Source organism: Hyperoodon ampullatus, assembly GCF_949752795.1.
Source record: "Hyperoodon ampullatus genome assembly, chromosome: 8".
Taxonomy (NCBI): domain Eukaryota; kingdom Metazoa; phylum Chordata; class Mammalia; order Artiodactyla; family Ziphiidae; genus Hyperoodon; species Hyperoodon ampullatus.
The window spans coordinates 7,488,283-7,508,986 of NC_136921.1; the positions used below are offsets into that span (position 1 = coordinate 7,488,283).

Genomic DNA, 20,704 nt, shown 5'->3' on the forward strand with positions numbered 1-20,704 from the left:
CCACTGTTTACCAATGAAGTGTCACACCCATCAGTGTGTCTCAGACAGGAAGGTACTGACTAAGAGAGAAATGTAGCCAAGAGTTTCCTCGATTTGGAGAGAAAGTGATGCCCAAACTGGCAAAAGGGCATCGGGGAGTGCTCAGCAGATCTTGCAAAACAGCCTTTTCCTCCCCAGTGTGATTTTTTTGGAAGCAGTACATGCCGTTTTACAGAATATTGATGAACAGTCATCATTCTGGTCTGAACCTCCCCAGTGACCTGGGAGCCTACTGCAGAGAATGTCTCCTTTCTCTGGACTCTGGTCCCAGGCCTCGTTTACAGCAGTTTGGAATAATGTCTAACGTTGCCTTGTTCCTTGAGGGATGTGTGTCCTGTGTCAGGAGGGGCTCCCTGCCCTCACCCTCCAGTCCATGATCTGGGCTGCCATAACAGAATACCTCAGACTGGGTGGCTAACCCACAGACATTTATTCTCATAGTTCTGGGGGCTGGAAGTCCAAGATCAGCGTGCTGGCAGGGTTGGTTTCTGGTGAGGCCTCCCTCCTTGGTTTTCAGGTGGCCACCTCCTCACTGTGTCCTCACATGGTGTATGTGCATCCCTTACACAGAGGTGTGAGGTGTCTGTCCCTCTTCTTGTAAGTTCACCAGTCATATTGCATTAGGGGCCCACCCTTCTGAGCGCATTAACTGTAATTACCTCTTCAAAGGCCCCATCTCCAAATGCAGTCACATTGGGGGTTAGGACTTCAACATATGAATTTTGGGGGACACAATTCAGTCCATAACAGGTGGGAAAATGCAGGCTACCTGAGAAGGTCCTTTCTGTACATCTGCTCAGACAAGAGCTTAGTCCCGGCCACTGCAGACAGTCTGTCCTGGAAGGAACCTGGGATGCAGGAAGAGGTGAAGGTGCCTCCTGGGACCCTTAGGGGTAGGGGGATGCTTTTGCTTCCTGGCTCTGCCAATGACACACCAGACAGCAACAGTAGTGAAGGGAGGTGGTGGGTATAGTGTCTGTCCTCAGTCAGCCCGCTTTTGTCTCTGACCCCTGGTGACTCAGGCCACACAACAGCATCATAGTAAAGGTTATGGCATCAAAGACCGCTGTGAAGCATTGACACCAAGGCCAGGAAGCCGAAACCAATCCAAATCGGGATAGAATGACCACACACGGGGTCCACAGAGAATCTGAATTGTAAGGTGGAGACGGTGCAGGTAAAGAACAAGGCAAAGGACTGCTCAGCCTTGAGCTTCGCTGATGCTGTAAGAAGGAAGGACCCATACCAATGGGGACATCAGGGTGGAGTGTGGAGGCCGATGATGTGAGCTGCCTGCCCGGACCATGAGGACCCGCGTCGGAAAATGAGATACCACAGGCTGAGCTGTCTTAGATCACGGGAAACTGTGGGTCAGTAAACTGAGTTCTTAACGGACAGTGCTCTTTGTGTGTTAGGGGCTGTTTTTTCACTATCTTTGATCAGAAGCAGACTTTTCTTGGTGTCCTGGCTTCCTCTTTCATCCCCTTGCTGATGGGTCAGGGGTCTCCTCTGTTTCTTCAAATGCACTGCTTGACTAGGGTGATCCAGGTGGGCCTGACCCAGGGCCACTCCCGTCCCAAGGCTGCGTGAGGGCCCTGAACCCAAACAGCACCGAGGCCTGGGCTGCGTCGGGAGAGGGGTCCTGGTTCTGTGCATCTATGGGGCATCTTCTGTTCCGTGGGGTGCGGGGCTGGCCTGGGGTCTGCAGGCTCGGAAGTTTCTGGACTCCCCCAGGGAAGGGGAGATGCTCACTGACCAAAGCTGGACCCTCTCAGCTCAGGAGACTGTGGCGATGGTCTCAGCTGGAACTCCGGTGATTTCTCTGATACGTTGTTTCCTTTTTTTGGAGAAAACTCTAAGTTTACTGAGAAAAATATAATCCAGTTCTTCCCAAGCCTGTGGGGAGACAGGCATGGCTTCTCATCCACAGGCCGGCGGGGGAAGCGGCAAGAGGAAGCGGCGAGCACACGTGCGGAGCCCAGGAGCATCGAGCGGCCCCGGGACTCCGGAACGCAAGGCTGTGTGGTGCTGGTCCACACGGCGGCCAGCAGGGTGGACTTAAGACTCTACACAGAAGCCTGCTCTGTCCCCACGTGACCCCTCTAGTGGCCTGGCCTCCAGGCCCCTCCCCCAGCTCCCTCTCCACCACCCGTCTCCCACCTCCACCTGGTGTCCACACCCCTGCTCTGAACGGGTCATACTTTGGCACTCAGACCCAGTGTCACCTCCTGGTACAGGCCCTCCTTGACCCCTCTGGCTGGAGCTCCATCCGTGAAGCACTTGAGGCCCTGTGAAGACGACACACAGATGTCGGATGGATTTCGACCCCAGACATCTGTCTGCCAGGTGCTTTGAGATGGGCCGGCTGCAGCTGGGCCTTTCCTCTGGGGACTGTGGTCCTCATTCTGCACACGTGGAAACTGAGGCTTAGTGGGACGAGGTGACTCTCCGGCTAACTCCAAGGCCGAAACCGTGACAACCCTGCTCCTCGGCGGCCTGTGGCGGACACCAGGCCCAGCACAGCCCTCACTGGCTGCAGAACCGCCTGGACTGGGCCCCTCGAAGAAAGGTCCAGAGCTGACCGGCTCTTACCCTTGGCAAAGGACCCAGGAGGGAGCTGGGCTTAGTAGCAGCGGGGTTGGAAAAAACCCAGGAAGCATAACATGACTGTTGGCGGATACCAAGCGGAATAATCCAGCACTAAGCACCGATGGGAGACCAAGCTGTGATTCGGAAAATTCGGGTCCGTCTAACCGAGCTCCCGAGGATAACGGTCCTGTGTGAGCCCTGCAACCCGGCGGTGGGCAACGCGGGGCCTTAGCCAGCCGGGCCGCAGAGCAGTGGCTGCTTTCACCAAGGAGGGATTCTCTGCAGTAAGTAACACACACACACACACACACACACACACACACACACACTGACATATACGCAGTCACACACACAGCCACACGCGTATATACACACTCTCATTGCTCACACACGCCTCTGCCCGTCTGCTTGTAGCATCCCTCACACCCAACGGGATGCATTTTACTCCTGTCTGCTCTGCCTTCACTGCCCTGGGATGGAAGCAGGGAGTTTGCTGTGTTCACGGAGGAGGAGTGCCGGGTGCCTGGACCAGTGCTCGTCGGCGTTTGCGGACGAATGAATGAACGAATGAGTGGATGGGTGAGCAGGGCCTGGGTCCCTGTCGGCTCCACATGCCATGCAAAGGCTTGAATGACTGAGAGTGAAAATAACATTGATGAGGAAAAGACGACCATATTGATGTGGCAAATAGTTCGACATATAAAGACAAACACCCTGGAAAACAAAAATCCACGGATGACTAGTCGCCTATAAATGGAGAAAGGGGGTGAGTTTGTGGTGAATGGGCACAGCCGGGATCAAGGAGCAGTGATTCAGGCCCAACGCCCGCTGCGTGTCAGCGGCTGAGAGGCCCACCTGCCACTGCCCGGCGGCCCCCGACCCTTCGTCCTCCCGGGGACCAGGATGGTGATGCTCTCAGGGGTCTGGGCACCTTTCCCACGTGTGATCCCACAGCTGTGCCTCACAGGCGTTGCTCAGGGAGACGTTTATCTGCGGGGCTGCATCCTGGGCACGGTGGTGTTTTCCCCTCTTGGTATCTGCAACACTCATCTGTCTCAGTTTGGGGTGTTTTGTTTTATTTCTTTTAGTTATATTTGCTTAGAACTTGCAAGCTGTAATGGCCTGACATTTTCTTAAAAAACGTAAATCTAGCAGCAGGAAAGTGATTTTTGTTTTCAACATCTGTAACAGAGATGCTTCCAGGAACTTCCTGCCCAGCGCGGTCTCAGCCTTGCCAGGCAGGGCTTGGCTGGACGTTGGCGGAACAGAGGGCGGGGCCTTCCGTGCGGAGGCCTCAGCTCTGCCGTGAGTGAGGCCGGCGGGATGTGCTTTGTGTGGTTTCGTATCTTTAAGCAGACCGAGCATCTGTGACTTGGGGACAGTTACAGAGAGGCCGCCAGCCCGTTTCAGTGCCTCCTCTCACTGTGTTGAGTGAGGCACAGACCCTAGGGGACCGGTGGGCTCTCCTCTGATGGCGGCCCACGGTCTGTCATTTGTGGGCCACCCTGGGGTGAGCTCTGTATGAACTTCCTCAGTGGTGCTGGGCAGTTTTATGCTGTTAAGCATCCCCAGCTTACAAATATGTCGCTTATTTTAAAGTGCTTTGCCAGGTTGGCTGTTTGCCGGAGCTTTGCAGGGAAGCAGCAGAACGGCTGCCCAGCAGGCCAGGCCACCTGCAGACACCATTGAATCCCAGCTCTGCCTGCGTCTAAGTCACAGGGGTGGGTACTGGTGGGCCGAGCCCAGAACTTGGAAAAACCTTGGGTTGCATCTTCCACACCCTCCAGCAGTAACTTTGGGGCATTACTTAACCTCTGCATCTGTTTCCTTTTAGTGAAATGTGAGCTTCTGTGTGTCCTTCCTGGGGGACCAGTGAGGATGGAACGGGAAAGCGCCTTGTGTGTTTGGAACACGTGCTGGTCCTCCCTCCCCCTTCCCTTCCCTGTCTCCCTTCCTTCGACCATCCTTCCTAGCCCCGGGAGCACTAGCTTTCGTGGCCAGAGCCTTGAGCCCTGCCTGGGTCAGGGTTCTGGCCAGTGGGAGGATGGAGGACCCCAAAGGGAGTGAGATGTGGGGTGGTCGGGACACTGGGAAGGGACCAGGGCCCCCTACACTCATCGCTGTCCCATCTCCCAGCCCTGCTCTGTCTGTCTGTGTTTGTTTCCTGGGCCTGCAGTAAGAAATGACCACAAACTGGGTGGTAATTTACTCTCCCCCAGTTGTAGAGGCCAGAAGCCTGAAATCAGCGTGTTGGCAGTTCTGCCTCTTTCCGCTTCTGGGGGCTCCTGTTCCTTGGCTTGAAGCAGCATCACTCCAGTCTCTTCCTGTGTCCTCACATGGCCTTCTTCCCTGTGTGTCTGCCAGATCTCCCTCTGCATCTCTCCTGCAAGGACACCTGTCGTTGGATTTAGACCCTCAATCCAGGATGGTCTCCTCACCTTGACATCCTTCACTTACATCCGCAAAGACCCTTTTGCCAAATAGGTTCACATTCACAGGTGCTGGAGCTTAGCATGTGGACGCAGCTTTGGGTGGGTGCACAGTTCATCCCACTACACTGTCCCTTTTGGGCAGCCACCGTGGGCCCAGACCTGAACCCACCCTAACTGAGGAACAGCAGAGAGAGATGGGGGAGAGGAAGGTGAGGGTGGTCTCAGGAAGGGTCATGGGTTTGCTTGAGAGCGAGGAAGGAGGGTGAACCAGCAACTACTGCCCTCGCTTCACAGATGACACGTGAGGGAGCAGAGGTCCGGTTAGTTTGCTGTTTCATAGACTCAATAATCAGGTGATAAGCATGATAGAGAATGAAGGCACCTCCAAAAAGCTTATCAGATTATAGATTTCTTTCTCTGTCTTCTTTCTGTCTTTTTCAAAATGAAAATTGCTTTATCGATTACATTATAAAATAAGACCATGGGGCTTCCCTGGTGGCGCAGTGGTTGGGAGTCTGCCTGCCGATGCAGGGGACCCGGGTTCGTGCCCCAGTCCGGGAAGATCCCACATGCCGCGGAGCGGCTGGGCCCGTGAGCCATGGCCGCTGAGCCAGCGCGTCCGGAGCCTGTGCTCCGCAACGGGAGAGGCCACAGCAGTGAGAGGCCCGCGTACCGCAAAAAAAACAAAAAAATAAGACCACGAAAGAAACAATATATGTTCATTCTTCAATTTTTAGACAATTGAAAGGGTAAAAAGAAAAGAGTAAAAGTCACCCCCAAACTCCACCCCCTACTGACACCTGTGGTTGACATTATGGCCTGTTTCCTTCCAGACATTTTTCTGGGCATGTAGAAGTGGGGTCCTTCTACTGCTGACTCTCTCACCCATTCCGCACCAGGAAACAGTCCTGAGTCACCCTTAGCAGCTTTCAGGAGCCCAGCAGATGGCTGGCCCCTCGTGTTTGACCTTGTTCCGTACTCAGACACGAGGCTATCTCCGGCTTCACTATTGTGAGCGGGGCAAGCGGTCTTGGCCGCGGATGGCAGCGCCCTTGCCAACGCAGACCCCGACAGCAGTCTTCTTTCACTTTTAAAACCTTTGCTTCTGGGGGCTTCCCTGGCGGTCCAGTGGTTAGGACTCAGCGCTTTCACTGCAGGGGGCACAGGTTTGATTCCCGGCTGGGGAACTGAGCTCCCGCAAGCCGTGCATGGCGGCCAAAAAACTAAACTAAAATAAAACCTTTGCATCTGTCTGAGAGCGGGGGGAGACGAGTCCTGGGTGCTGACCGCTGGCCCTCCTCACGTCCCAGGCCATGTTCGAGCTGGTGACGTCCGAGGCCTCCTACTACAAAAGCCTGAACCTGCTGGTGTCCCACTTCATGGAGAACGAGCGCCTGAAGAAGATCCTGCACCCGTCCGAGGCGCACATCCTCTTCTCCAACGTGCTGGACGTCATGGCCGTCAGCGAGCGGTGAGCCTCCGCCCCGGCCCTCGTGGGGCCCCTTCCTATCCCTCCTACTCGCCTGGGGCACGTCCGGGGCTGGTGGCACTGCCTGTTACTCTGGCTTCTCTGCTTTTGTATGTTTGAGATTTTCTGTAATAAGATATAACTAAGTACATAGATCCAAAGATCTCCCAGCAGCGAGGCCCGTTGCGTCCCCCTGGACAGGACGGCTGCCTGCAGGTGCTCCGTGTGTCTCCCACAGTCAGGCACATCAGTGGTGGGTGTCACAACCTGGTTCGGGGGTGTCCCTGTGGGCTTCTCTTTATCCTGACCTCACAAGGCCCTGGCTTGGTGCATGCGGGGCCGAGACCCTCTGAGGGCCAACGCGGAGCGCGGTCCTGGATTTACACTTTCTCTTCTCCGGTTACGTGGTGTTTGCGAGAGTGCATGGAGGTGGCGGTTGGGACCATACTTCTTTTGCCTAATGAAGGATGGGATGAGCTTAAGTGGAGGAGGAATAGACATCTATTGACTGATTATTGCAAAGAAGAAATGAACTCCAGTCATTCCGTTAGGATAAAAGATCCATTTACCCTTTTCACTGTAGCCTGGGGAGGTTTGCAGCTAAAAGTGCAGAACTCAGCTTTTATGAGCTGGTCCGTCCCCGCCTGTTCAGATGTGAAATAGCACGCGGGCAGCAGCAAACCCACACCCGTGTGTGGCTCTCCATGGACCCTCCTGAGTCGGTCCCGCTCCACACGGACACCCCACCTTTCCATTTGCAGCCCCCCGATCCTCGTGGCAGCCCCCCACCCGGTAGGCTCAGGAAGGCGAGAGCTGACTGAGACCAGAGCAGCCTCGGAGACCCCTCGGTCTCTGCCGCTCACCCCCACTGGGGGAAGGGTGTCTATTTATTTTTGTATTTATTTATATTTTATTATGGAAAATCCCAAACATGCAGAAGTAGAGACACCAGTGTCACGAGGCCACGCTTCAGCATCTAGGTTCCGCCACGGGATCATTCTGAAGCAGATCCCCATCGTCATCTCACTTCAACTGTAAATGCATCAGTATGGATGTAAAAGATGAGGTCTCTCCCTTTTAAAAATGCTCCTGATGTCACTAGCCACCTAAAAAACTGAACAAGTAATTCCGTGATGTGACGGAATGTGCCCCCCTCGCTGGGACCTCCTCCTGTCGTGTCGGTTGGTTTGGTGGAGACGTGTCCCGAGTCTCCGCAGCCAGCCACCCCTAACCCAGCCGCTGCCTGCTGCAGCTTTCTCTTGGAGCTGGAGCGCAGGATGGAGGAGAACATTGTCATCTCAGACGTGTGCGACATTGTGTACCTCTACGCCGCCGACCACTTCTCCGTCTACATCACCTACGTCAGCAACCAGACCTACCAGGAGAGGACCTACAAGCAGCTGCTGTGAGTATGGCTGGGCGTCGGGGCCATCATGGAGGCATGGCCCCGGCGGCCCCCTCCTCTTGTGCTGACACTGAACTGTGGTCCCTGGGTCTCTGCTTTCCCAGGACAGCATCCAACTCCGGCACGTTCTGGGGCTTTCGGTGTCACTAGGGAAATGTTGACCCTGGGACAGTCAGCCATGGCGCCCACTGGACCTGTGTCCAGATGGCCGTGCAGAGCTCTGTGAGGTTTAGAAAAGGGAGCTTGAGGCCAAGAGGATAACTCGAGGCCCAAGACAGCAGGAAAGTGGTTTGAACTAGAGACAAGGCAAGGGTTGCGGGGAGGGAGTCTTTTTGGTGGTTCTCCAGCAAAGCGCTTGAATTTACTAATCTGCCCATTTTGTAAACTTCCTTGGGGTTTCCGTTGATGAGAGAGTTTTTTAATTAACTTCCCTCTTTTGAATTCTTCACATGTCTGTACCACGTTTCAACCACAGTTTAACCAGTGATATGTTCTTAGCACACTCATGGGCACCAAAGGGCTCTCCGAGTAGTGACCTCTGGACGTTATGCTTCGTTGGGTCTTTCCATCAAGCCGTGTAGTTCACTGGGGATGTTTTAAAGTTTGAGTCTTCAGGGGTTTGGGTGTTTTACATTTGGGGCTTGAAACTGGGACTTGAGGGAATCGGGATGCCAGTTTTGAGGACGAACATTGAAAAGACAATCACACAGGAGAATAGGATTCTAGATGTTGCAGTGCCCAGGGGTCCACTGGTGTGGCCCGTGAGAGCAGACTCTCTGGGCCTGAGTGCCACTTCCCTAATGATGGGCAGTCCAGGGCCCGCGTCTGATCTCCAGCAGTGGTTCCCACTGCCCAGCCCGTCTGCAGACGAGACATCCCCACCTGGCAGGAGTAACACAGGTTCTCCCTGCAGCCGTCTCCAGCCTGCTGCCTGCTCCTGTCATTACGTGGGTTTACCTTGCCACCGTTTCCTGCTGGGTAAATCATCGAATTCTGCGTCTGATTCATAGTCTTGGCCATGCAAGGAATTCTTGCCCTCCCACACGCAGCATATTTTGCTAAGTCTTCTTGGGCCTGGCGTGTGAAGTCACTATTGTTATTTGACTTGTACATGAACAGTTTATTTTCCATTAAAAAAAAAGAGAGAAGAGAAGAAATCGACGCGTTTTCTGCGCTTGTGAGCTGTCTGGTTCTTAGGGAGCTGAGGACGGGGAGGAACCCCCTCCGATTTGCGCCTCCCATGAGCCAGAGACCTACTCTCTTGTCTGTGTCCCCAGCCAGGAGAAGGCAGCCTTTCGGGAGCTGATCGCGCAGCTGGAGCTGGACCCCAAGTGCAGGGGGCTGCCCCTCTCCTCCTTCCTCATCCTGCCTTTCCAGAGGATCACACGCCTCAAGCTGTTGGTCCAGGTACCAGCCTCTCGCCCCTGACACACGCTTCTCCTGCTGCAGGCTGTTTCCTTTGGTCATTCCAGGCTGGCTTTCTATTTCCAGAAGTCCATTTGTTCCACAAATCCTAATTAAGCTCCTACTGTGTGCCAAGCAGCGGGGGCCTCAGCCCCTGCTTCCACAGAGCCACACTCTGGGGGAGGGTGGGGAGAGAGAGACACACACACACACACACAACCAGGAAGTGGTCATGGCTGAGGACGGTGAAACAGAGTGACATGATGGTGGTGACTGCCTGCCCACTGCCAGTCGGGGGATCAGGAAAGACTCGGCTGGGTGACATTTAAGCTAAGACTTGGCTGACAGGGAGGAGCCATTCATCTGACAGGGAGCTGCTTATGCAAAGGCACTGGGGCAGCAAGGTTCACAGACGGGGCGGCCAGCGGTGAGCTGGGGGAACATGATGGGAATGGGTGTGCAGATGTGGGCAGAGGCTGATCAGGGGCCTAAGGAGCCAGGTAAACATTGGGTTCTATCCTCAATGTGATGGGGAGTCATTGCATCTAGTTGACGCTGGTAAGAGCTCAGAGCAGCTGCCGTGTGGAGGGTGTCGGACAGGAGGGCCAGAGTGGAAATGGGAGAAGGGGTTAAGGAGAAATTCAAGAAAGAAAGGTGGGTTCATGAAGGCTGGGGTGGGAGATCCTGGAGGGAAATCAGTGAACTGAGCTGTGCACTTGCTACTGTGAAGAGAAAGGGAAGGAGACTCTTCGGTTTGAGCGGCTCAGGTGATGGTGCTGTTTCCCGAGATGAGGAAGGTGGGGTTCAGTGTTGGACCAGCTGAGCTTGGGAGGACTTTGAGCCGTTGCATATCCAAGTTTAAAGTCAAAGGGAGAAGTCAGGGTGCGAGCCCTCGGCATCAAAGTGGCATTTAATAGGACAGACCACCAAGGATGGAGAGAAAGGGGTCCCAAGACCCAGCCTTGGGACATCGTGCCCGAGAAGGAACGCAGCGAGGGAAGAGGCAGGCCAAGAGAGCTGGAGTCAGGGGAGCCTGTAGAGGGTGAGATTTCCCGAAAGGGCGTCTGCAAGAGTCAGGCTCCAAGCAAGACAGGGTGGAGAGCCCTTGTGCCTGCCACATGCTGGTGGGTAGAGGGAGCCCCCGGGCCACCAGGCAGATGAAGTGGGTGGTGTGGATCCTGCTGTGGCTCAGAAAGGAATGGGCTGAGACGCTGACCTGTGACCCACAGTTAGGGGAGGTCAGAGGTCAAACAGGCGGGAGGCCAAAGGCCATGGGCAGCTAGTTCCACAGGAGAAGGGCAGTGTCGGAAAGGAGAGGTCGGAGGCTGGGAGGAAGGGGCTCTCGGAGCCCAAGGACCAAAGAAACCTGAGTCCAAAGAAGCCCAGACAGGGGGCAGTGCGGGGAGGTGCGTGGCACGGTGGAGGACAGCTGGGACCAGCCCATGTCATAGGACGCTGCGACTGAAGGAGTTGCATGTGAATTGTTTAAACTTGGAAACAATGAAACAGAAGACAGTAACATTTCCTAATTATGCAGAGAAAAAAATTTATAGGAAAAGAGTATATAGTGATATATTAAAAATCTTAACTTCTGGATGATAAAACCCAACAAAACTAAGATCAAGACCTATCTTAATGTTGTCACGAGGAGAACGGTGGCATGGGGTGGGGGGTGCAAGCAGGGGGACTGAGGTTCAGAGGCAGCGTGTCCGAGGGGTGAATGTGGGCGGGGTGCTCCAGGTAGACCCGCCAGTTACCGCAGGAGGTAGGGAGGGGCCCACCAGAGAGGAGACCAGCGTGGAGGGCTTGTGCACCAGGCTGAAGAAGCCACACCATCCTCTGCCTGAGGCCAGGAGCAGGACCTGGTCAGATAGGGTTTTATCCCAAGAGAAAAGGTGGAGCCTGAGCCATCCTGTTCGCTGAGAGATGGATTTGGGAGTCGGGGGATGGTTACAGGCAGGGTTGGTGACCCCATGTTGGCGGGGGGGAGGGTAAGGAGGCATCGGAGCTGACTGCGTGTGTCTGGCTTGGCTGGCAGGCAGAGGCCGGGCAGGGGACCGCACAGGGGAGGCTGGGGGCCTGCAGCTGAGGGACATCCAGAGGCGGGAGGGATCTGGGTCTGGTCTGGAGCTCAGGAGAGAGTGGAAAGGATGCCCAGCATCCTGGTGTCTGGCTGGCAGCAGGTGGCTGGGGACGTTTGTGCCACCACATGGGGCAGCTGGGGGGAGGTGAGCTGTGCTCAGACGCACCCAAACCTCTTCACGGAATGAGAGCAGATCAGAAATATGGGCACGGGAGAACTGTGAGGCAGAAACCAATGCAAACGTTGTAATTTACAGGCGAAACTCAAGAAAACCCAACCACTGGAAAATAGACATTTTTATCAATAAGACCAGAGTTAACGAAGCCTCGGGGTCGTTGCTTCTTGGCTTCAAATGGCAGTCCCACTGATGCTGCTGCAGACATTGAGCTCCCCTCGGGGACAGCCAGCCCCGAGCGACCCTTCCCTCCCTGTCGGGCCACGCCCTCCCCCTTCCCCAGCACACTTGGTTGCCCCCTTTGCTTCGGTCTTCGCTGTAAGGAGACTGGGGCTCGGGTTTGGCCCTCGTAGTTAGTCCTCGTGCAGACCTTGACTTGTGGTTACCGTCTTAGAGCCGAGCAAGGCTTGTGCGCGATGCTCGGCCCTCGGCTGGTGGAAGGTTCCCCCGCCCTCAGTCCGTAACCGGTGGGGCTCTTTGCTCTGGGATGTTGCAGCAACACAAGGCTGTTTGGACCAGTGCGGCAGGGAGGCTGCCACTGCCAAAGGGGGCGGAGAGGGGAGGAATGGCTGTACGTGACGAAACTAAATGCAGACTTTGTCTGTGCTCAGAACATCCTGAAGAGGGTGGAAGAGAGATCTGAGCGGGAAGGCACTGCCTTGGGGGCCCACAAGGAACTGGAGCTGGTGAGTTGTGCTTCCTCTTTCCACATTTCCCCATCAGCTGTCTTCCTCCTCTAGACCCGCCTTCCTGTCCTGCCCCCTCCTGTGCCGGTGCGTCTCTGGAAGATGCAAATTCATTTTAATAGTTAGCAATCCAGAGAAGTCACTGGGTCCAAAAAAATAAGTTGGGTGGGCTTCCTCCTCACCCCAGGCTGCTGACGTGCGGGGTGGACCAGGCCGGCCGGGCGCTCTTGACCTGCAGACATGTTCATGGACCCTCCCGCCAACCCTGCTCTGTGGCCACCCACAGGCCCAGGCACTCCCCTCAGCAGCCCTCGGAGGCCCCACGCTTGTCCTTACCTGTTTCCAGTGTCAAAAACCACGGCTCTGGGCTTTCCTGGTGGCACAGTGGTTGAGAGTCCGCCTGCTGATGCAGGGGACGTGGGTTCGTGCCCCGGTCCGGGAAGATCCCACACGCCGTGGAGCGGCTGGGCCCGTGAGCCATGGCCGCTGAGCCTGCACGTCCAGAGGCTGTGCTCCGCAACGGGAGAGGCCACAACAGTGAGAGGCCCGCGTACTGCAGAAAAAAGAAAAAAAAGGGCCATGGCTCTTGCCTCCCTTGCCGCGCTCTGAGGCCGGCTCTGGCTCTTCTTGGGCCCTGATGCAGCTCTGCCCTGTGCGCCTCTCCGACCCCCCGATCCCGCTTCTCCCGGCCCTCGAGCTGCACCTCTCCTATCCCTGCGAGAGGACTCCCCGGCCCTGCCAAGCCTGGGCTCTTCCTGCCCAGGAGTGGAGAAAGCATCTCCACTCCCGAGGATCCTCCTGGAAGCTGCCGGCAGAGCAGGGGCTGTGCGGGAGGGGTCAGTGAATGTGTCTGTTCCCACATGTTTGCCTTAAAGCAGCGCTGTCTCGTGTGTTTGGCTCCAGTGTGTCCGCTGGAGCTGCGAGCCCACTCCTGGCAGCCGTGCAGGGGCCACTCTGTCGTGCTGGTGACCCTGAAACAGACGAGAGCCTGGTGTTGGGAAGTCCTTTCCACTTAGTGTACCAGTGGCGGCAGCTTAGTAAAAGGACTAGCCCAGTGGGCGTCAGGTGGTAGTTCTAAGCCACGTGGAGCCACATGGAGCCATGAGGACTTTGTCGCTTAATACAGTCTTTTCCCCCCAGGGGCCTCTCCTCGCATCCCTCAGTCAGGCCAGTTGGCCTCCAAAATCCTCCTGGCAATTACACCCTTTGGATACTGGGAAAAACAGCACTCCCCTCCCAGCCTAGCTGGGGAAAGCCAGGCTGCATCTCTCGGGACCCTCTGCCCACCCCTGGAACGCACACACCTGATCAGGTGGGAGCTTCATCCTGGCCCCCACTGGGCAGCCGGCCACACTGGGCCCCAAGGGGTCTTGGGGCACCGGCACGTGTTTTCTGTTTTCAAGTTCTTTTCTGCTTTCATCTCCTTTTCATTTCCCAGGTATACACTTGCTTCTCATTATTTACCTTTTTTAAATAAAGGTGGGTTTTTTCCCTTAATTTATAAAAATGATGCTGAGGGGCTTCCCTGGTGGCGCAGTGGTTGAGAGTCCGCCTGCCGATGCAGGGGACACGGGTTCGTGCCCCGGTCCGGGAAGATCCCACGTGCCGCGGAGCGGCTGGGCCCGTGAGCCATGGCCGCTGAGCCTGCGCGTCCGGAGCCTGTGCTCCACAACGGGAGAGGCCACAGCGGTGAGAGGCCCACGTACCGCAAAAAAAAAAAAAAAAAAAAAAAAAAAAAATGATGCTGAATAGAAACAAGTCCACAAACTGTTCATAAGCAAAAAAAGAGAGTAAAGGTCAGCAGTTCTCCCACGCCCCACTGCCAGCATGGCTGGTGCCTGCCCTTCCAGACCCCTCTCCAAACAGACGCCTGCACACACAACTCTATTCTTTGCAGATGGGCTTGCGCTTTATGAGCTGGCTTTTCCCTCCATTTTAGTGCATGTAAAGTTATTGCACTTCTTCATGATTTCAGAGTACAGGGTTATGTGGATTTATGAGTGTTAATCAACCCCTGTTGATGGACATTTAGGTTGAGGACAGTTTTTCTTGCTCTGAACGCCACTGCAGGAGACATCCTAGTAGGCACGTCTTTGGGCTCGTTCCTAAATGCTGTGTGCCTGCTGGGTGCCGGGCCCTGTTCTAGATCCTGTGCAGATATCACCTCTCGGATTGAGTCCCCAGAAGTCCCAGAAAATGTGGTTTCATTCGGCCCCTTGGTACCTGGCTTGCCTCCCAGGAAGGTGGGGGTACTCTGTGCTTTCCCCACAGTGTGTGACGGATCCTGATCCCCAGACCTTGGGCATTTCCAGTCTGACAGATGAGAAAGGACGTCTTCTGGTCGAAATTTGCTCTCTTAGGTGACATGAGGGGTCGGCATCGACGTATGTGTTCTCTGGAGTTCACGTCCCAGCAAAGACAAGGCGCTGATTTTCTACACTGGAACTGAGACCCAGTTGAGACTGACCAGCTGTGGCCTGAGTGGGCCGAAGGAAGTGGTCAGAGACAGCTGGCTGTGGGTGGCCTGATGTGTCCTCCTTCTCATCCCAGGTGGTAAAAGCATGCAACGAGGGCGTCAGGAAAATGAGCCGCACGGAGCAAATGATCAGCATTCAGAAGAAGATGGAGTTTAAGATCAAGGTGAGCCCATGCCCAGCCATGTGTCCCCGCCGCAGCCCGGCTGTCCTGGAGCATTGGGCACTGGCCGGGCTCGCTGAATGGCTGCCCTTGGGTCTCAGCACAGCATCACCTCCACGGAGACCTTCCCTGACCCCTTAGCTGAAGGCCCCACCTGCCCCCAGTCACCGGGCCGTCACATTGGCCTAGACCAGGGGTCCCCAACCCCCGGGCCGCGGACTGGTAACGGTCTGCAGTCTGTTAGGAACCGGGCCGCACAGCAGGAGGTGAGCTGTGGGTGAGCGAGCGAAGCTTCATCAGTATTTACAGCCACTCCCCATGGCCCCCCATGGCTCCCCATCGCCCCCCATCGCCCCCCATCGCTCCCCATCGCTCCCCATCGCCCCCCATCGCCCCCCATCGCCCCCCATCGCCCCCCATCGCCCCCCATCGCCCCCCATCGCCCCCCATCGCCCCCATCGCTCCCCATCGCCCCCCATCGCCCCCCATCGCTCCCCATCGCCCCCCATCGCCCCCCATGGCCCCCCATCGCCCCCCATGGGCCCCCATCGCCCCCCATGGCCCCCCATCGCCCCCCATGGCTCCCCATCGCTCCCCATCTCCCCCCATGGCTCCCCATCTCCCCCCATGGCTCCCCATCTCCCCCCATGGCTCCCCATCGCTCCCCATCGCCCCCCATCGCCCCCCATCGCTCCCCATCGCCCCCCATCGCCCCCCATCGCCCCCCATCGCCCCCCATGGCCCCCCATCGCTCCCCATCGCTCCCCATCGCCCCCCATCGCCCCCCATCTCCCCCCATCGCCCCCCATCGCTCCCCATCGCTCCCCATCGCCCCCCATGGGCCCCCATCGCCCCCCATGGCCCCCCATCGCCCCCCATGGCTCCCCATCGCTCCCCATCTCCCCCCATGGCTCCCCATCTCCCCCCATGGCTCCCCATCTCCCCCCATGGCTCCCCATCGCTCCCCATCGCCCCCCATCGCCCCCCATCGCCCCCCATCGCCCCCCATCGCTCCCCATCTCCCCCCATGGCCCCCCATCGCCCCCCATCGCCCCCCATCGCCCCCCATCGCTCCCCATCGCCCCCCATCGCCCCCCATCGCCCCCCATCGCCCCCCATCGCCCCCCATCTCCCCCCATCGCTCCCCATCGCTCCCCATCGCCCCCCATCGCTCCCCATCGCTCCCCATCTCCCCCCATGGCCCCCCATGGCCCCCCATCTCCCCCATCGCCCCCCATCTCCCCCATCGCCCCCCATCTCCCCCCATGGCTCCGCATCGCCCCCCATCTCCCCCCATGGCTCCCCATCGCCCCCCATCGCCCCCCATCGCCCCCCATCGCCCCCCATGGCTCCGCATCGCCCCCCATCTCCCCCCATGGCTCCCCATCGCCCCCCATCGCCCCCATCGCCCCCCATCGCCCCCCATGGCTCCGCATCGCCCCCCATCTCCCCCCATGGCTCCGCATCGCCCCCCATCACCCCCATCGCTCGCACTACCGCCTGAACCACCCCCCCGCCCCCCACCCCCGTCTGTAGAAAAGTTGTCTTCCACAAAACCAGCCCCTGGTGCCAAAACGGTTGGGAACCGCTGGCCTAGACTGTCTCCTGCAGGGAGTCGGGAGCCGCCTGCTCTCACTTACTGGCTGTGTGACCCTGTACAGTCAGCTCACATGAACAATGTGACATGGACTGCTCCAGGGATTCTTAAATGTGGGCGATTTGAAAATCTGACGGAAGTTACTGACCTTTTCCCCAACTCTGTGTAAAGCTGCAGGCATTAGTGACCCTAAGGGCCCTGAGGGCTTGGGTTTCTGGGGTTTGGGGCACATGAGCGCACGGTACCTGCCGAGGGTCCCTGAGGTCATGCTAGGTTTGGGAGCTGAGCCCCAGCTGAGGACGCAGACCTCCGGGCCCCCCACGTAGTTCCACCTGCAGGCCGCGTGCTGGGTGCTGGGTGCTGGGTGCCTGCCCCGGAGCCACAGTGTGGAGACCTGCCGGCCCAGTGCCCTCGCCCTGTGGGACCCAGTTCTCCCCTCTCTCCTGTGAACTTGGCCTCTCCTCTGATCCTGCATCACACAGTAGTAGGAGGATGACAACACACACACACACAGAGGCACCCACGTGGACACACTCACACGTGAGTACAGACACGTACAGGACACGTGGACACACTTAGACGTGAGCACACATACGTAAAAGCACACGTAGATACATAGACAACAGACACACACCTGCCCACTCAGGCGCAGTGCGCATGCGCACACACTCACCCTTCCCGTGTTTGCCCAGCACCCGTCCGTCCCTCCCACCAGCGCCACGCGCGTCCCGGGCCCAGTGCGGGCCTCACACACCATTACTCGCGGTCGTCACTCCAGTCAGAGCGCGAGGGGAGCCTGGGCGGGGGGCGCGGAGGGGCACAGCCGTTCTGACGCCGTCCCCCCCACGCAGTCGGTGCCCATCATCTCCCACTCCCGCTGGCTGCTAAAGCAGGGCGAGCTGCAGCAGATGTCAGGCCCCAAGACATCGCGGACCCTGCGGACCAAGAAACTCTTCCGGGAAATTTACCTCTTCCTCTTTAACGACCTGCTGGTGATCTGCCGGCAGATTCCGGGGTGAGCGGCAGGCAGGAGGGATGGGGGGTCACTGCGGCCTGGGGGCGGCGGACACGGTGCTGGGATGGTGCCAGGCCCTGGATCCGCTTTGAAGGCCTGCTCCGTTCTGGTCCAGCCTTGGGCCTTCGGGCAGGTGTATTTCAACGCCCTGAGCTTCCGTTTCCCCTCCGTCTAGCGGGGGCTGTACCCCTAAGGACGTGGAGAGTCCAACTCAGCGCCTGACGCCTGGGGCGGGCTCGACAGAGCGGCCCCTGCCGTGTCATGGGTGCTGACCCCTCGTCCGCCGTCCACACTGAGCAGGGCGGGGGCTGGGAGTGAGGGGGACAGGCGGTCAGGTGGGGGCTTCCAGAAGGAGGTGAGGAGTGTCAGCAGTGCGGCCGGCCCCGCTGGCCAGCGTAGAGCATATCCTGGAAATCCGAGCCGCCGCCTCCTCGGGACTGACATGCCTCTGCTGCCACCCTCGGTCCCCAGAGACAAGTACCAGGTGTTTGACTCGGCCCCGCGGGGCCTGCTGCGAGTGGAGGAGCTGGAGGACCAGGGCCAGACACTGGCCAACGTCTTCATCCTGCGGCTGCTCGAGAATGCAGACGACCGGGAGGCCACCTACATGCTGAAGGCGTCCTCTCAGTGAGTGCCCAGTGCCGCTGTCGCCTGCCCGGGTGGTGCGAGGCTCCAGGCTCAGCACACCGCCCGCCCTGTTCCTGTCCTTCCTCCCCCAAGGCCCTGCCGGGAGGGTTTCTGTGCAGTGTTAGCGTCAGGGTGCGGGGCGAGCACGTTGCTGGCTCTGTATGTGTGTGTGTGTGTGTGTGTGTGTGTTCGTGTTCCCTTGGACGTCAGACTCTGGGCGGGCGCCTCTGTTCTGATGAGTTGTTGTAGAGCCCTTGGGCCCGACCAACCAGTGAACCACTGTCGCTGTGTGGCCTCAGGCCCACCTGCACCTCTGAGCTGCCCGGCCAGCCGCCCTGCAGCCCCTGTGCGGTGCCCAGCACCCCCCAGCCCAGAACTCACAGGTGTCACCCTGCACATTGCGGTCCAGTTCTGACTGCCTGGGGCAGGGATGGCGTCAGCCTCTCCCAATTCCACGGGCCATGGCTCAGGGCAGCTGGCAGCTGAGGGCGCGCCTCTGGGTTAACTTTGGGGTATCGTGGGCTCACCCTCACCCACTGACTTTAAAGATGTACCAGGGAGGTTCTATAGCACTCCGCCCCCGTCCCGCCGCTGGATTCCCGGCCCCGTCCACGCTGTCCTGCCGCGGCCCTGTGCCAGGCCTGGGACCCAGTGGCCAGCTTGCTGGATGCCTGGCGCAGCGGTTCCCCTCACGTGGGGTCCGTTGCTCTGCGGTTGGGGCATTTGTCCTCTTCCCTGTCCCAGGAGCGAGATGAAGCGTTGGATGACCTCGCTGGCCCCCAACCGAAGAACCAAGTTTGTTTCCTTCACATCCCGGCTGCTGGGTAGGTGGCCCACTGGGGAGGGGCACCCGCCGGGTGGAGCAAGGGAGGGTCCAGGGAGCCTCGTGGCGGCCCTGCCTGTCACAGCTGCGTCAGCCTCGGGGGCCTCTGCACTCCGCCTGAAGGGCCTGCGGGGCCGCTGGGAAGACTGCTTCGCCTGCCCGGAGGTCCCTAGCACCCCAGTGCAAGCTTAGTACCCCATGGAGGACACGGGTGTGCCTGAGCTTTGCAAACGTTTTGATGGTTAATGAAGAAATAAAAGCCACTGGGTCATAAGTGACAGAGACCACAAGGAAACCAAGAGGAATTCGGGCCCAGAAGGCAAACGCCAGCGTTCTCTGGGGTGGCCAGTTGTCTGGAAACCTTACAAAATATAAAAAGGTGAAGGTCCAGCTACCTGATAGAGACGCTGCCATCCTGACCGAGCTCAGCGAGTCCTGACTGTCCCCAAACTGCCCCCAGGGCCCAGCCCAGGACCAAGCAGCTCCTTTTGAAGTGTCAATAAGAGCCCCTCAGGCCTGTTCATCCCTGTATCCACGTACTTTTTGTTCAGAACTCCTGGCGCTTTAACGGCCTTTTCTTCGGAGCCACACACCCCTCCCTCCAACGAGCCCTCTTTCAGTTGCTGCGGGAGTTTGCGTTGTCTCTTGGACAGGCCGCGTGCCCCTGCTAACTGCTGAGGCAGAAGTGGGGGGCCAGGTTTTGCCCGTGCAGGGACCAGGGCGGGTGCCGTGGTGATGAGGACAGGCCGACCCCTTCTCTCCTCCCTTCAGACTGCCCCCAGGTCCAGTGTGTGCACCCGTACGTGGCCCAGCAGCCGGACGAGCTGACGCTGGATCTGGCCGACATCCTGAACATCCTGGACAAGACAGAGGATGGTGAGGCCCCGGGGCTGGGTGCCTCTCCCACTCGCGGCTCCCTGCCCCACCCCCCTCCTGGGGCTCTGCCCCAGCCTGAGGGATGCAGTGGAGAAGCAGACAGAAGAGCCGGCTGAGAGGCGGGCAGAGCCCAGGGCCGAGGTGCCTCTCTGCTCCCGTAGACCGCTTTGCCCCTCGTGGCTTCCACTGGCCTTTCCTCAGCATAGAGCAGGCATCTCTCCCACTGCCTCCGCTCTCCTTCCCCGGAGCTGTGAGGTCCACCTTCCCCCACTTAGCATGAGGCCCAGCCGAGCACCTGGCTCCATGTCCCCTTCCCCTCATCCAGCCCTGGCATCAGCCCCCATCACGGTGGGAGGGATGATGGCCAGGAGCACCCTGACCCTGACCCCGTATTTGCAACAAGCTTCCAGATGAGCCTGTGGCCACCAGGCTTGTAGCCCCATGTGGGCCAGAGAGCCACCCGCCGGGACTCACGCCCACTCCTGCTGTCGGCATCAGTGCCAGAGGTTCACTCCCCTCCCCTGAAAGATTGATCCCTTATTTCTACATGAGTTGTTCCTAATCTAAATCCCCAAAAGTGCAGAAAGCATCTCCCTCCAACCCCAGTTCCTCCTCTTTTTCAAGACCCTGGCTGGAAAGTCTCAGGCTGGTGACCTCCAGAGAAGGCCATTTCCACCCTTCCCAAATCCTAGGGGCTCACCCAGCATTGGGAGAACAGTGGTTCCTGCCCTCCCCCTCCCCCCGCAAAATAGAAACAGCCTGACACCCCTCCCACGTGGCCTGCAGAAGGCACGCCCTTGGCTCTCAGGCCCCAGGTCTTAGCCCTGCCCCAGGACCTGCCAGCAGGA

The 20,704-nt window shown here is 58.2% G+C and overlaps 1 protein-coding gene across 2 annotated transcripts in view; it reads left to right on the forward strand.

Annotated features, from left to right (window-relative positions):
* Positions 1 to 20,704, forward strand: part of NGEF (neuronal guanine nucleotide exchange factor) — a gene marked incomplete at its 5' end in the record, with an annotated part of 83,021 nt that overhangs the window by 60,728 nt on the left and 1,589 nt on the right. For both annotated transcript variants that reach the window (XM_079710759.1, XM_079710760.1), the window contains 9 exons: positions 6,371 to 6,531; positions 7,781 to 7,933; positions 9,211 to 9,340; positions 12,207 to 12,281; positions 14,832 to 14,921; positions 17,367 to 17,530; positions 18,002 to 18,157; positions 18,902 to 18,981; positions 19,752 to 19,856. In XM_079710759.1, the coding sequence (XP_079566885.1) occupies positions 6,371 to 6,531; positions 7,781 to 7,933; positions 9,211 to 9,340; positions 12,207 to 12,281; positions 14,832 to 14,921; positions 17,367 to 17,530; positions 18,002 to 18,157; positions 18,902 to 18,981; positions 19,752 to 19,856 (1,114 nt within the window). The remainder of the gene's footprint in view (positions 1 to 6,370; positions 6,532 to 7,780; positions 7,934 to 9,210; positions 9,341 to 12,206; positions 12,282 to 14,831; positions 14,922 to 17,366; positions 17,531 to 18,001; positions 18,158 to 18,901; positions 18,982 to 19,751; positions 19,857 to 20,704) is intronic.